The following is a 17,171-nucleotide window of genomic DNA, read 5'->3' as shown; positions in this document are numbered from 1 at the left end:
CGCACACACACGCGCACACACACGCGCACACAAACCCGCGCACACACAAGCACACACACACACACACACACACACACAAACATACACACACACATACAGGCACACACAAACAAGCATACACACACACACACACACGTACAGGCACACACAAACACACACGCGCACGCGCACACACGTACAGGCATGCACACACATACACACACGTACAGGCACACACAAACACACACACGTACAGGCATACACACACGTACAGGCATACACACACACACACACACACACACACACACACACACACACACACACACACACACACACACACACACACAAATAAATAACAAATAATTGCAGATATGGGAGTTTTAATGTTAAGAACAGCTTGTAACTTTTTGGTGTTGTCTGAAAATTAATACATTTGCAAAATAAGAAGCAAAGAAATGAAAGAAAAACAACCTAATTACTGAGCCAAAATTGTGATTGCCCAAATTATGATTTGAAATATTCATAGTTGTAAACAGCCAGCACCAGCACCTAGTTACTACACAGCTCTTAATAATTAATTTCAGAAAATGTTTCAAATAGCAAAAAATTCTAGGTTAGCTAAACATAAATATTCAAATATAATTAAAAACATATTTAGTCAGCTATCTAGAAGCTTCCTTTCTGAATGTGTAAATGTTATGTAATATGAAAAGTACAATTAGGAGAAGTCAGTGTCAGTAAGGAGACTGTGGGCTGAGGGAACGTAATAACAACAGTCACAAATCTCCACCAAGCCAGGCAGTCGCTAACTTTATAGCCACTGACAATCACACTTAACCCTGCTTAAGGGGAATAGTGCCTGAATATACTGATGAGGACACTCAGGAGGGTGTTCCCTGGAAAACAGAAGAGCTGTAGTGAAGGGGAATGAAAGATATATGATGGTGTCTGCAGTCAGTAGTTGAGGAATTTAGAGAGATGGTTCAAATGCATTCAGAATTCTAGCAAAGAGCAAAAGAGGTAATTTTGAAGAATCAGTAACTGCTAATTGCTAGGATATGTTCATCTAATTTAAAAAGCTTTCAGTAAAGAATATCCAATGATAACAGTGACAATTATATTTTAAACAGACCAAGATGCAAATTGTGCATCAAAAACAAGCTTTTGGCTAAAACTTAGTCTAGATAAAAGGTTTTAAACACTATTTATAAGCAAATTCCACCCAAAATCTAAAGCACAAACACCAGGAAATATTTGCATAAAGTGACTTGTAGAACTGCCAGTTTGGTTCACAAATAGAAATAATAAAATCTTCTAAGCAAGTGAAATGGAAAAATCAGAACTAAAAACAAGAGAAGGAAGAGAAAGAGAGAAAGGCTGGAGGTGTGAGTGGCCGTGATAGTGCCGTGATAGTGCCGTGATAGTGCCGTGATATCTCAGAGTGCTGTGAGATCCAGAGAGGAGACAGTAGACAAAAGACCCCAGCAGGGTCCTTGGTGTGCGAAGGCCCTTCAGACATTGGTGACAGTGCTGAAGAGTGTGTGTGCGTCTCCTCAACACATACATGACATTCCTTCATCTCTCTCCTTCACGTACGCTACAAAGTAGACGTTCCATACCTGCAACCGCTGCTTCAGCTCATAGAGACCATGGCACGCACGCACATCACAGAGCTGCGACCATAGCATCATAAAACAAAAGCTCTTGTATTACTAATAGCAAAAACACACAAACTCACAAACACTACTGCCTGAGTTCAGTCTGGCTCCAATCACATGTGTGAAACCTCCAGCTGCCCTCACAGCCTCCACTGCTCCAAACACCCAACACTGCTCCAAACACCCAGCACTGCTATAAACACCCAGCACTGCTCCAAACACCCAGCACTGCTCCAAACACCCAGCACTGCTATAAACACCAGCACTACTCCAAACACCAGCACTGCTCCAAACACCAGCACTACTCCAAACACCAGCACTGCTATAAACACCCAGCACTGCTCCAAACACCCAGCACTGCTATAAACACCCAACACTGCTCCAAACACCCAGCACTGCTATAAACACCCAGCACTGCTATAAACACCAGCACTACTCCAAACACCAGCACTGCTCCAAACACCAGCACTACTCCAAACACCAGCACTGCTATAAACACCCAGCACTGCTATAAACACCCAACACAGCTCCAAACACCAGCACTGCTCCAAACACCAGCACTGCTATAAACACCAGCACTACTCCAAACACCAGCACTGCTCCAAACACCAGCATTGCTCTAAACACCAGCATTGCTCTAAACACCAGCACTACTCCAAACACCAGCACTGCTATAAACACCCAGCACTGCTATAAACACCCAGCACTGCTCCAAACACCCAGCACTGCTATAAACACTAGGGCTGAACGATTAATTGCATTTGCATTTGCATTTGATCCAGCAGACAGGGTTCACTGACCGAACCGTTTGAAAGTGTAACTCCTTATGGATATAATTGGAAGCGGCACGCTGAAATAACTCGGGCAGTAACGGAGTTCATAGTGAAAGACATGATGTCCGTTAATATTAGTGAACAAGCCCGGCTTCATGGCTTTGTTAAACACACTGGATATGCGCTACCAAATGCCCTCACGCACATATTTTAGCCAAGTTGTTATACCTGCAGGGTTGCCAACTCCCACGCATTGAGCGTCTTAGACTAAAAAGTTACTAGTTCGCTCTGGCACCAACCACAGGCGATCGATCGATCACGATATAGTAATAATACTTACATTTAGTCCATTCCCCCCCCCCCTTCCATAACAACAAATTACGTTCGCCACCCACTCCAGGTTCAAGTCTCACTCCAAGCGATCTTGAAAAGTTGCTAACCCTGTATCTGAGCTGTATAAAAATGCCGAAACAGAGTTTCCTGAAAACAGTGGGAAAATATCGCAATTTTAAATCGCAATCGCAATTTATAGATAAAAAATTGCAATTAAATTATTTTCCAAAATCGTTCAGCCCTAATAAACACCCAACACTACTCCAAACACCAACACTGCTATAAACACCCAACACTGCTCCAAACACCCAGCAGCACTGCTATAAACACCCAACACTACTATAAACACCCAACACTGCTCCAAACACCCAACACTGCTCCAAACACCAACACTGCTCCAAAAACCAACACTGCTCCAAACACCAGCACTGCTCCAAACACCAACACTGCTATAAACACCAGCACTGCTCCAAACACCCAGCACTGCTCCAAACACCCAGCACAACTATAAACACCCAGCACTGCTATAAACACCCAGCACTGCTATAAACACCCAACACTGCTACAAACACCAGCACTGCAATAAACATCCAGCACTGCTCCAAACACCCAGCACTGCTCCAAACACCCAGCACTGCTATAAACACCCAGCACTGCAACAAACACCAGCACTGCTATAAACATCAACACTGCTCCAAACACCAACACTGCTCCAAACACCAACACTGTTATAAACACCAGTACTGCTCCAAACACCAGCACTGCTCCAAACACCAGCACTACTCCAAACACCAGCACTGCTATAAACACCCAGCACTGCTATAAACACCCAACACTGCTCCAAACACCAGCACTGCTCCAAACACCAGCACTGCTCCAAACACCAGCACTGCTATAAACACCAGCACTACTCCAAACACCCAACACTGCTCCAAACACCAGCACTACTCCAAACACCAGCACTGCTATAAACACCCAGCACTGCTATAAACACCCAGCACTGCTCCAAACACCCAGCACTGCTATAAACACTAGGGCTGAACGATTAATTGCATTTGCATTTGCATTTGATCCAGCAGACAGGGTTCACTGACCGAACCGTTTGAAAGTGTAACTCCTTATGGATATAATTGGAAGCGGCACGCTGAAATAACTCGGGCAGTAACGGAGTTCATAGTGAAAGACATGATGTCCGTTAATATTAGTGAACAAGCCCGGCTTCATGGCTTTGTTAAACACACTGGATATGCGCTACCAAATGCCCTCACGCACATATTTTAGCCAAGTTGTTATACCTGCAGGGTTGCCAACTCCCACGCATTGAGTGTCTTAGACTAAAAAGTTACTAGTTCGCTCTGGCACCAACCACAGGCGATCGATCGATCACGATATAATAATAATACTTACATTTAGTCCATTCCCCCCCCCCTTCCATAACAACAAATTACGTTCGCCACCCACTCCAGGTTCAAGTCTCACTCCAAGCGATCTTGAAAAGTTGCTAACCCTGTATCTGAGCTGTATAAAAATGCCGAAACAGAGTTTCCTGAAAACAGTGGGAAAATATCGCAATTTTAAATCGCAATCGCAATTTATAGATAAAAAATTGAAATTAAATTATTTTCCAAAATCGTTCAGCCCTAATAAACACCCAACACTACTCCAAACACCAACACTGCTATAAACACCCAACACTGCTCCAAACACCCAGCAGCACTGCTATAAACACCCAACACTACTATAAACACCCAACACTGCTCCAAACACCAACACTGCTCCAAAAACCAACACTGCTCCAAACACCAGCACTGCTCCAAACACCAACACTGCTATAAACACCAGCACTGCTCCAAACACCCAGCACTGCTCCAAACACCCAGCACTGCTATAAACACCCAGCACTGCAACAAACACCAGCACTGCTATAAACATCAACACTGCTCCAAACACCAACACTGCTCCAAACACCAACACTGTTATAAACACCAGTACTGCTCCAAACACCAGCACCGCTCCAAACACCTAACACTGCTCTAAACACCAGCACTGCTATAAACACCAGCACTGCTCCAAACAACAGCACTGCTATAAACACCAGCACTGCTCCAAACACCCAGCACTACTATAAACACCCAGCACTGCTATAAACACCCAGCACTGCTATAAACACCCAACACTGCTATAAACACCCAACACTGCTACAAACACCAGCACTGCTCCAAACACCCAACACTGCTCTAAACACCAGCACTGCTATAAACACCAGCACTGCTATAAACACCAGCACTGCTCCAAACAACAGCACTGCTATAAACACCAGCACTGCTCCAAACACCCAACACTGCTCTAAACACCAGCACTACTATAAACACCAGCACTGCTCCAAACACCAACACTGCTATAAACACCCAACACTACTCCAAACACCCAACACTGCTCTAAACACCAGCACTGCTATAAACACCAGCTCTGCTCCAAACACCCAGCACTGCTATAAACACCAGCACTGCTCCAAACACCCAACACTGCTATAAACACCCAACACTGCTCCAAACACCCAACACTGCTATAAACACCCAACACTGTTCCAAACACCAGCACTGCTCCAAACACCAGCACTGCTCCAAACACCCAACACTGCTATAAACACCAACACTGCTCCAAACACCAGCACTGCTCCAAACACCAGCACTGCTCCAAACACCCAACACTGTTCCAAACACCAGCACTCCTCCAAACACCAACACTGCTATAAACACCCAACACTGATCCAAACACAAGCACTGCTCCAAACACCCAACACTGCTATAAACACCAGCACTGCTATAAACACCAACACTGCTATAAACACCAGCACTGCTCCAAACACCCAGCACTGCTCCAAACACCCAACACTGCTCCAAACACCAGCACTGCTCCACAGCAGCAGTCGTGCAGCCAACGATCTTCCTCCATTGTCTTGTCTGGTGTCAGTGGAGTCCAACATTTATCAAACTCGAAGCATTTGCATTCCCATGTACTGTCAGGCCATATATCACACTGGCACTTCTAGAAAGGTCTAATGCAGGTCTTTTACAGTCCTGGTGCCTCGTGCTACATCCTCTCCTCCCACTAACACATGAGCAGTGTCTGGGCTAATGAACAGCAGGCTGCTCTCTACACGTTCCGCAAATAAACCACACCAACCGCGGAAAACGTTGAGACATGACGGAGTATATTGAGACGTTAAAAAAGAAAACGACCCCATGTCAAGAGAGCGTACGGGCGGGACAGAGAGAGGGGTGGAGCAGGACGGGGGTCGGGACTAAGAGGGAGGGGAGGAAAACCAGCAAAGCTCAATAATCCCCAAAGCCTCCAGTAATTGTAGACATGCTCAGCAGTCTGGATCTGCGCTCACGGTACTGAGGGGTTCGATGAAACTGAGACGTACACCAGCTACTGCCTCGTAAACGGTGGCAGTACTCACGTGGGCTTCTCGTTGGTGATGAGCACTTTGACCTTGTTGAGGGCCTTCTTGGCACCGGTGGGCTGTATGGCAGCCGGTTTGCTGTGAGCAGGGCTAGAGTGGGGGCTGGCGATGTAAACCTTCTTACCACCGCTGCCTGGAGGCTTTGAGTGGGAAAAGTCTGTGATGAAGACGATGCCCTCACTGGTCAGTACTGCAAAAACACAATACAAATAAAGGAAAACAGTAAGCTCAGTCAGATAAAACAGGAGTAAGAACGGGACATTATTTTGTCCCCAGCCTTATTAAGCTGATTAAGTGAACCGAGACTAAGAAACTAACTTAAGGTAACTCTGGTCTCTAAAAAACGAATTCTCTAAAGGCACGCTTCTGGAAACTCACAGGCCAGGTTGGCGGGGTCAAAGGGGTCAAAGGAGAAGGAGAGGATGTTCTCAGCGTAGCTCTTCTTCCACAGTTTGGTCCCTGTGTCTCCGTTCCACAGCACTATGTAGTTGGGGGGGTGCACAGCCAGGAGCAGGTCCCGCGAAGCATCCTGGTTCCACAGCCAGTCCATGTCTGGTGAACGCATGTGGGAGACCAGGCCAGAGGAGCAACCAGCACTGTTAGTTTCACATCAGATAAGACATATTTAACATATTCATGAGATTGCAGTCATATTCATGAGATTGGAGAGGTTTTCTCTCTCGCTGCAACTCTGAATAGAGGATAGAGATGGAAGTGTAGGAGAAAGCAAGTGCAGGTGGACAGATATGTTTCCAGAGACCAGAAGACAAACGGATAGAACACTGATTCAGTCTTGATTTCATAACTTGGCTGCAAAACATTTGAATCTAGATTATGCTCCAACCTTCCACCACACTGCCTGTTCACATTAACAGTCTGGCCGTCATTACAGAGGACATTCACGATGGTGTGATGGTTGAGGCACACAGCAGGCCTCGCTGGTCATTAGGGGCGTCCAGCCGCGTCTCACCCTGGATTGGCTTGGTATGCTCCTGGATCTCACAGTGGGCCACGCCGCTCACCACGTCCCACACGATGATCTTGCCTACTGCGTCGGCCGAGGCCAGCCGCAGGGCGTACGGTGAGCTGAGGTTGTGGTGGTAGTTCTCTCTGGACCATTTCACCTAAACACAGCACGGGGAACACACGTCTTAACAGTGCTGCCGCTAGCAGGAAGCAGCCACTGAATCTAGCAAAGCAGAATGTTGTGATAGAGCTGAAGCAGCCATAAATACTGGAGAACACACGCAACGGCTTAAAATGAACCGTTAGTCGAATTTTCTTACATTGTCAATTAGTGATTAGTGCCTAATTTGTGGAAACATCATGCTAATTGGTGGTTTCTAACTTATTTTTGGTGCTAGCAGCATTAGCGGTTTTTAACCCAACCCCTCCTTGGAGGCTGAGTAGCGTCCTGTAGCCATCCAGAGCTTAGTGAGTACCAAGTCTTGAAGCTTCTCATCCTTTGCCCACTGGTTTACCTTGGGGCTCGGATTCAGGAATGAGCCGGCATGGCAGCAGACACGGTTTACAAGATTAAAGTGCGCCGGGAGGGGGGCCGGGGGGGCGTTTGGGGGGCCGGGCACTGCCTCTGAAAAACGCAGTTGTTTATGAGCCATTACTCATAAGGCCAGCACTCCAGTATCAGCCACGCATATCCACCTCGACAGAATACCACGCACTGCTGATGAGAACCTCCTCTTCCCCCTCCCGCACCACCACCACCACCAGCGGAAACATCACCACAGCAGCTCTCTGGAGAGTGCTGCCATACTGGTCTGAGAACCCATCATTAGATCCCATTTTAATTTGCTTAACTGGATAGCGCAAAAAGCACAATCAAAGGAAGATGCAAGAACTTAAGCAAATAGATAGATCACTATCAGGTTGGCAGCCATTTAGATTAGCCAATTTTCTAAGGCTCTAAAACTAATGTTTTGGGTTTAATGTTTTATGTACCACAGTATAATGGAGATTCTCTCAACTGATGGTTAAAGAAGGAAGAGTTTGTTTTAAAGTGATCAGCTGTATATAAGCAGCTTTAGTAAAGGGGTCATATTTTGCTCTTTCCTTTTTTGCCAATTAAAGTGTATGATTCCTCTCTTCTAGTGAGGTTAGAGGAGTATGAAGTTAGGAGAGTGTGAATTTAGGGGATTGTGAATTCCAAGTGAACTATTAAAGGAGGGAACAAAAACCAGAGGGATACTAGCCTAGCAACTCTAGATAACACAAAGAAAAATGGCCTTTCTCGTCCTTTCTCGTGCTAAACACACATAAAAAGGCACTTTTCTATTAGAAATACACCTCTCTAAAACATGTTGTGGATGTACAGCTATAGTCTGCCAATCTATGGAAGTCATCCTTTGTGTGTTAGTCATCTCCTTTCTTTGGGTTCTTTGGTCAGAAAACGACCGGTTCTGTCAGGTTTAAATGGCTGCTGTATTATATGCTTTGTCATGACGTGTTCATGTGCACCCAGCTAGGTGTGCCTAAAGAAACCGCAAGTGTATGCACCAGGCCATTTCAAACAGAGTGTAGATCACTACAGGAAATATCTCATCAAAACCAGTATGCCACCTGTCAAGTGTCTGCTTATAAGTCATAGGATCGTGGGAAAAATTATGAAAAATATCAAAAATAACCTGGAAAAAAAAAAATTTATTTATTTTTTATCCAAACAAAATGAAATCCTAACTTATTTCAGCCCACTTAGATACAGGCTTGTGCTGGTTTTGTGTCTGCAAGTTCCAGGACAATTCAGATGGTGTGCCCTTTGATACACTTCCAAAACAAACATTAACTGGCCTAAAGACAAACCAGAAGTGTGAAACTAATTACAATTATTTATGAATTATGATGCATTTAGGAGCAAGCAGGTCTATGGCAGGGAACTATGGCTAATCCATTCTCACGTCTAGCCATGTTGGGTTTGTTATTCTACACGCCCTTCATCCTGGGGGGATTTCCCTCGCGTTAATCAATGTTGAGTATTTCTCTGGGTAAGTGATGAGAGCGCTGGCCTCTTTTGAAAACTCACCTTGACAACATTGGCTTTGTGTCGCTCCAAGACCTGAATAGTCTGGGCCGTCTTCGGATCAATGATGAGGATGCTGGAATGACATCCCTGGGCAATCAGCCCCTGCCAGCCCCTGAGGGAGGGAGAGAGGAAGGGAGAGAGAGAGAGAGAGAGAGAGAGGGAGAGAGAGAGAGAGAGAGAGGGAGTGAGAGAGAGAGGGAGTGAGGGAGAGAGAGAGAGAGAGAGAGAGGGAGTGAGGGGGGAGAGAGAGAGAGAGAGAGAGAGAGAGAGGGAGAGAGAGAGAGAGAGAGAGAGAGAGAGAGGGAGAGAGAGAGAGAGAGAGAGAGAGAGAGAGAGAGAGGGAGTGAGAGAGAGAGGGAGTGAGGGAGAGAGAGAGAGAGAGAGAGAGAGGGAGTGAGGGGGAGAGAGAGAGAGAGAGAGGGAGTGAGGGAGAGAGAGAGAGAGAGGGAGTGAGGGAGAGAGAGAGGGAGAGTATTAGGGAGGAGACAAATGGAGAGAGGAAACAGACAGACAAAGCATAGCAGGCACCCACCGCCCCTACTCCAAACTCCTGAGCACTGTGAGAAAAACAGATAAATATTTAATGGAAAGAAAGAAATATATGACACTGATGCCTGTTGAGAAATTCTACTGTCACTGTGGTTCTGTTGGTTCCACTGTGACACCGCTAACCAAGTCGGTCTGCAGGACAGGGCCGCTCAGCTAGGAGACACAATATTGTCTACCTTCTTTAACAGAGTAAGCAATAATGGAGGTTCTGCAGAAATAAGGTTCACTGTCCTCAAATGCATAACCTGACATATGATGGGAAGTTAATGATGAAAGATACACAGTAAAACAAGAACCACATGATTAGTTAAAAACAAACTCGGTGTAAATATGCACTCATGAGCATCGACACACCAAAGCGACCAAGTGAAAGATGTTTCAATAGTTAGCCTACAGTATGAAGGAATGAATGGTGATGAATTTGCTTTGCTTTCTTTGCGTCAAGTTGCATTTGCCTGAGACGGATTCCCTGCAGTGCACATTACCAGAGGCTGAGCTCAAAATAAACACAAGCCCCCACAGAGACACCAGCAGAGAAATTCTGCTCGTGAGACTACAAATGCTTTGAGCTAACTGGTGTTACAGCTTACTGTATTCTCCAAGCACGCTCCCATGGCATCAGTGAAGCATCGTAGTACACAGCTGCGTAGTAAAAGCAGACTTCACATAATGCTACGCAGGATTATCAGGATAACCATACTGTTCAATTCTGGAAATATTTTTTCATTAGGTTCACTACTGTGTCCAGTAAAAATGAACAGGAATCTTACAGTGGGATTGAATGAATTACTAATGTGATGTGTGCATGTGTGATATTCTATGTATATGGTGTTTTGCTATTACAAGGGGAAAAAACACACACCTTGCTGAGTTTGTAAGCAAAAGCTCACAGAGAGCTCACACAACACATATCTGTAATTCTGTTATGCTTCAGGCAAAGAATCTATCTTTTTCATGAGTGCTATCATTCTAGAGCCATCAGCTGAATGAGTTCACAACACACCGGAGAGAAAAGGGCGTTAGAAGCAGCACCTCTTTCTCTAAAACAAATGCCATACATGCGGCAGAGTCCCAGCTACACTACAGTTGTGATCAAATTTATTCAACCCCCAATGCTGCGAAGGGTTTTATGGAATTCAGTGCACATTTGTAATTGTGTTCATATTGAAATCTTACAAGGACTTGTTAAAGAACTAAATGCAACTAAGATAGCATCAATTTTTTTTGTCATAAAGTATTAAATGGCCTTTTTGTGATTTCTTCATTGACACAATTATTCAACCCCTTTACGACTACCACTCCTAAGAACAGAGGTTCATTCCAGTGTTTTCCATCAGGTATTGAAAACATCTGTGGATGTCAACGAGCAGCAATCAAGCATGATAAGCACCAATCAGGCAGATTTAAAAGGACTGTGATACTCAGCTCCTTCTAGACATCTACTGGTGTGTTTCCAAGCATGGTGAAGGCAAGAGAATGGTCCCAGAAGACAAGAGAAGAGGTTATTGCTCTTCACAAGAATGGCAATGGATATAAAAAGATTGCGAAGTTGTTAAATATTCCAAGAGACACTATCGGAAGTATCATTCGCAAGTTCAAGTTAAAGGGCACAGTGGAAACGTTACCTGGTCGTGGCAGAAAGAAGATCCTGACCGCGACTGCTGTGCGCTACCTGAAGCGTAATGTGGAGAAAAATCCCCGCGTGACTGCTAAGGAACTGAAAAAAGACCTGTCAGATGTGGGCACTGAAGTTTCAGCTCAGACAATAAGGCGCGCACTGCATAACGAAGACCTCCATGCCAGAACGCCCAGACGCACCCCCTTGCTGACTCCAAAGAACAAGAAAAGTCGACTGCAGTATGCCAAAAGTCATGTGGACAAGCCACAAAGGTTTTGGAACAGTGTACTGTGGTCAGATGAAACTGTTTGGGACAATGGACCAGCGCTATGTTTGGAGAAGGAAGAACCAGGCTTATGAACAAAAGAACACCTTGCCTACTGTGAAGCATGGCGGGGGATCAATTATGCTTTGGGGCTGTTTTGCTTCTAATGGTACAGGAAAGCTTCAACGTGTGCAGGGTACCATGAATTCCCTTCAGTACCAGGAGATCTTGGAGGAAAATGTGATGGAGTCAGTCACAAACCTGCGGCTTGGGAGACGTTGGACCTTCCAACAGGACAATGATCCGAAGCACACATCCAAGTCCACTAGAGCATGGTTGAACATGAAAGGCTGGAACATTCTAGAGTGGCCATCGCAATCACCAGACTTAAATCCAATTGAGAACCTCTGGTGGGACCTAAAGAAGGCAGTTGCAGTGCGCAAGCCTAAGAATGTGACTGAACTGGAGGCTTTTGCCCATGAAGAATGGGCTAAGATACCCATAGGTCACTGCAAGACACTTGTGTCAAGCTATGCTTCACGCTTGAAAGCTGTCATAACTGGAAAAGGATGTTGTACTAAGTACTAAAAAATAATGTCACTAGGGGGTTGAATAAAACTGATAATGATGTGAGCACAGTAAAGACATTTGTGGTTATTCCATCATAAATATTATGTTATGTTTGTCTAATTTATAAGTGCCTCTTTGATATAATTGTAAATAAGATGACTGAAATGATCAAAATCAATGTCAAACTGGCCAAAACACTTTATTTCAGTGGGGGTTGAATAAATTTGATCACAACTGTATACTGGAAATGTCAAGATATAGAAAAGCCAATGAGCCTGTTAACCACATAACCCAGTGTTGAGCTACCCATGAAACTAATCGACTCATAATGGCGAAAAGTAATTGAATCCACTACTAAACTTGCACAACGTTCTTGCATCTAGCCCTCCATTTGTGTAGTGACAAATCTAGAATGAAATGTGATATCAATACTGAGGTAAAGATCAAAGCGGCTCTTTTAGGGCAACAATTCAGCCCAGTCACAAATCCGCCGGTGTTACACACAATGTCACAGACGCCACTCGATTCTGGTCTTCCTGAAGTAAAGTTGCACACATCGTTTTTCGCTGTGCATTACAGATGGGAATTGTTTTTGGGACTAGACACTATTTCCATTACAGATAACCTTGTAAATATATTTCACCAGCTTGCTTAGAAGGGTGTTGTAACTTGATTAGCTGACTGATGAGTGGAATATCTCCAATCTCTGATCTCTGCTCAGCCATTAATTAGAAACTTGATGCAATGTGACTTTCAGATTTGATAGAAAACAATGATAATAATATTGCATTATTTCAAATTCAATATGTAGATCATTTCACAAATGATCACAAATGATCATTTCAGTGTCAGACTCGCCCAGTCCTTATTAACAAGGTTTTAGTCTCCTTCAGTAAGAACACAGAGATCTTAGAGAGCCACACTAAAGAACAGACTGCCAGCTATTCCTGATTATCTAGAAGCAACAATTATTGATCATCCGTCAGGAAGGCCCATGTCCCAGAACTATCTGAAAAAATAAGTATTATTGGATATAATGAGGTGTTAACCTGATTCTGTCCTCTAGACCAACCAAACTGTACTTAAATGCTGTTGAACTCTATGGGACACTACTAAACCTGATATTTTAACTCATTTCTTGGTTTGGTGACAGTATACATGGGAATTTTATAATATATGTCCCACAAGGTTCTGCTTTGGGCCTGTTGCTGTCCTTCCTGATATAAATCCCACTGGACTGGACAAACATAATGGTGACTTTAATTTCACACATATTTATATAGGAGAGTCTTAATCTAGATGACTAGAAAACATCTAAATGATGATTAAAATGCAAATACAAACGTTAGGTCCTATGTCTACTGTAGATAAGGTGGCTTAATCCTAGATCTGGATGCTTTTATTGTGCCACCACAGCTAAGCGCCCTTAATGGTCTGTTGCTCACATAGCTCAAAATCTTGACAGCTTCACTTCTCTGAGGCAGGATTAATCCTGGTTCCTTCAATTCCTTCAAATCTTTTGACTGGAAGATGGAAGAAATATTTATTTTCTTTTACAGGTCCCAAACTCTGGAACATTGTTTCTAGAATATTATGAATACAAGGGCTTTTAAATCCTTACTTTAAAATTGTCACATGAATTAATCTGTTAGTATAGGCTAAAAAAATGTTAACACAGTTGACATTGTTTCCAAAGGAATGGGACATTTCAGACATGTCAGCTTGCAAGCACAGCACTTCTGAAACACTAAGAGGTGAAAGCAGTTAATGTCTAACCTAATAGATGTTTAAATTATAAATAGTAGATTACTAAATCAAAATACATTCCATGGTGTTCTTAAGATCTGAGGTAAATCCAGAAGTTTCTTCAGTGCTTCCACAGCAACTTTCAATGTAAACAAATACTTTATTGACCATTATGAATAAAGGTTCTTGCCGCTGGAAATAACAAATCCTTAGTTCTGATGGTGTGAATGTGTTCAACAACACCTTGACCTCTCCTACTTTCAATGTTGTACAGTTAATTACACCTCATGCAAAACAATAGACGACTCCTTCAGTGATGCATTATGAGGAACTGCTGATAACGACTGATCCTTTAGGGCAGGTTATTTTAGTGCAGTGTTAATACAATTTTATGTACCACATCGAGAACAATTGCAGGCTATCACAGTTATGATGTGTGAGGCTTTGTCTCGTCTAGGAGATTAGCAGCTCCTTAAAAATTGATGTAGTCATTGCATCATCGTAGAGTAATACTAGTGAGAAAGTATATTACTCTTACATTATTTTTTGTAGGATGATAAGTTAACTTAAAAGGAATGCGTGTTGTCTTGGAATTCGATTTTTATAAAACTAGTGCATTCATTAGGGCATTATCTATCACTTCCTTAGGAAATATGCAGTTGTGAAAATATTTTCACATTTCCATACTTTTCTGGAATGAAATGTGAAGAGTTGTATTTTAAATAAGAATGAGCATTTGTGGGTTTATATCAGATGGTATTTACACCAGAATATCTTGCTTTGTCCATTTTATTCCAGAGACGGGTGAAAGTTGGACAAGAAAGAAATAAACAGTTGGAGCTCTTCCAATGTGTGTGCAGCTGTACCAAAAATGACATCAATGTATCTCAGAAAGATTAAGTGTGGGTGCAGTGAATTATAAAAAAAAAATGTGATTCACAATATATCCAACAAAGTGGTTTATACAGCGTAGCTTCATTTTTGTAGCCATTCTAACCTCATTCATCTGTGCGTAATACTTAGAAAGAAAGCTAATGGAGTTTGGAATTAAAAATAAGTTCCAGCAGCATTAAAAACAAATGTCTGGGATGTATCTTCTCAGGACATGCTTCATGAAACTGCTTTATAAAGCTTTCAAACTATCTTTCTTAGGGATAAGAGTGTATAAACCTTTAATGTCCACTGATAAAGATGGAAGTTTGTAAGTAGCATTTGTTCTTTAAGGCACTCAAGGATTTAGCAAATATGAAGTTGATGAAGGACTATTGTCTGAACCATCCTCTAGAAACCTTGAGTGTGTACCACACTGACATTGTAACTACCTCAACATACAGACACATGCTGGGAAGAAACTCCCCTACATTAACAATATTAACTGCAAAATATGGGTGGGCGGGCGTGTATTATTAATTCCATGGCATCTGCTTTAATGATCAAAATTAATTTTGGCAGCCAAATGGTAAGTTCCATTTAACAGCACATTATTAATATTTGTATTAGTAGCAGGAGTCACGGTGTTGTGTTCAACACGGCTGGATGAAGACTGATGAACAGTTTAGTGCACCTTCGGCTGTCATCACTGCAATAAAGCTGCAAATGCTGCACTGCAATTTCCACTCAAATGTGTATATTTTGTATTAGTCTTGGGTTACTGGCAGCAGACATTTAGACCAGTGGAAGAAGGTGAACTGACAAGGATTCCTGCCCACTCATTTTTTTACTAAACTGTATTGTTTCTGTTGTAGTAATTGCACAATTTCAAAATTATATTGTTGAATGTGTTCCAAGACACAGGATATTTTGCATTTCAAAAACAGAAACATTTAAACTGTTCTGAAAATAAAAGGCAGTCCCTACTGTCATATTCTTACTTCCTTCGAGATTTGACAATAGCGCACGGACCAACACCAACCTACAGCCACGTCTGTCACCTAAAGCGCTGGCAACAGCCCACCTAGGAGAACTGTCCACATACAAGCAGTCCCCTTAACACCTGAACACGGCATGATGATGTGGTGAACTGGTGGTGAGGAAGAGTCACCAGTCTGATGGCTGAGGATGGACAACAACAACAACAAACAACAACAACATCCTCATCAGACAGGGTCTCTACCGTCTGTGTGCCATCACCCAGCTGAAAAACAACATCAATGATTCACAACATATTTAGCGAGCTAGCTAGATTAATGCAAGTACAATCACTCAGTTATTTTGCTAGTAACATAATATATACGACACAGTAAAAAGTGTCAAATGAATCTGAACTGGGTTGATTCGCTCAGATGTCCCCGACATGAACACAGGTGTGTTATTAACTCTGTGTTATTAACGTGACTCTGTCCTGCACGCCACTCACAGGGGGAGATATTTCAGCCATTAAACTAATGAACTAGTCCGTGACAACATCTCCATGAGCGACAGTTCGGCTCGGTTCGGTTCGGCTGGTGTCAAATGTAAAACACATCAGGACGAAGCGTTTAGCCGCTGTGCTAGCTAATATTACTCACCAATCTACTGCAGTTTTGTTCTGTAAATTGAGAGTCCCGGTCAGTGTCCGTGCGGCTAGTTTAATGTTGACAGTGTAGGGAATCATGTCTGCAGTCACCTGGCGAAACTACATGAAACGTCTCGATGTTTATTCTGCAAAACACTCAAATGAATGACTGTCAGAGCGCAGTATAAACAGGAAGTGTGTGAAGTGCGTCAGGATTCTGCTCCGAAAGGGAACTCGTGCTATTCGAGTGTAGTTCCGGTCCACCTCAACTACTGTCATTCAAATGCTTTTTTAAGACTCGTTTTATTTTTGCGTTTACTCTTTCCTTTACAAATAACTAACAAAATAACCACTTTGATTTTTAATGAATAATCAGCATGACAATTCTGGGCCTGAATGTTCTAAAGTATCGGGATCTAATTTAGTGCAATAGACAGAAAAGGTGCAGTGACGGTTCTGATGAGAAGAAGGGGAAATGAACGAAACGGCTTTAAGGAGAGATTATACAAAACGGCTACAAAAGGAGCTCATACAGGTCTGATGTGACTGTGGAACCAACACAGTCACCAACACTGTCACCAACACAGTCACCAACACTGTCACCAACACAGTCACCAACACTGTCACCAACACTGTCACCAACACTGTCACCAAACAGTCACCAACACAGTCACCAACAC

The 17,171-nt window shown here is 43.2% G+C and overlaps 1 protein-coding gene across 1 annotated transcript in view; it reads right to left on the bottom strand.

Moving 5' to 3' along the window:
* The window catches only part of wdr11 (WD repeat domain 11), a 74,655-nt gene extending 57,936 nt beyond the window's left edge, over positions 1–16,719 (bottom strand). The window contains 5 exon segments of the mRNA XM_076974164.1: positions 6,210–6,402; positions 6,591–6,764; positions 7,183–7,336; positions 9,250–9,361; positions 16,505–16,719. Of these exon segments, the coding sequence (XP_076830279.1) occupies positions 6,210–6,402; positions 6,591–6,764; positions 7,183–7,336; positions 9,250–9,361; positions 16,505–16,590 (719 nt within the window). The 5' untranslated portion in view covers positions 16,591–16,719.
* Between the last annotated feature and the right edge of the window lie 452 nt (positions 16,720–17,171).

This window comes from Brachyhypopomus gauderio, chromosome 15 (assembly GCF_052324685.1).
Source record: "Brachyhypopomus gauderio isolate BG-103 chromosome 15, BGAUD_0.2, whole genome shotgun sequence".
In the NCBI taxonomy this organism is placed as follows: Eukaryota; Metazoa; Chordata; class Actinopteri; order Gymnotiformes; family Hypopomidae; genus Brachyhypopomus; species Brachyhypopomus gauderio.
This window is presented reverse-complemented; position numbering and strand designations above follow the sequence as displayed.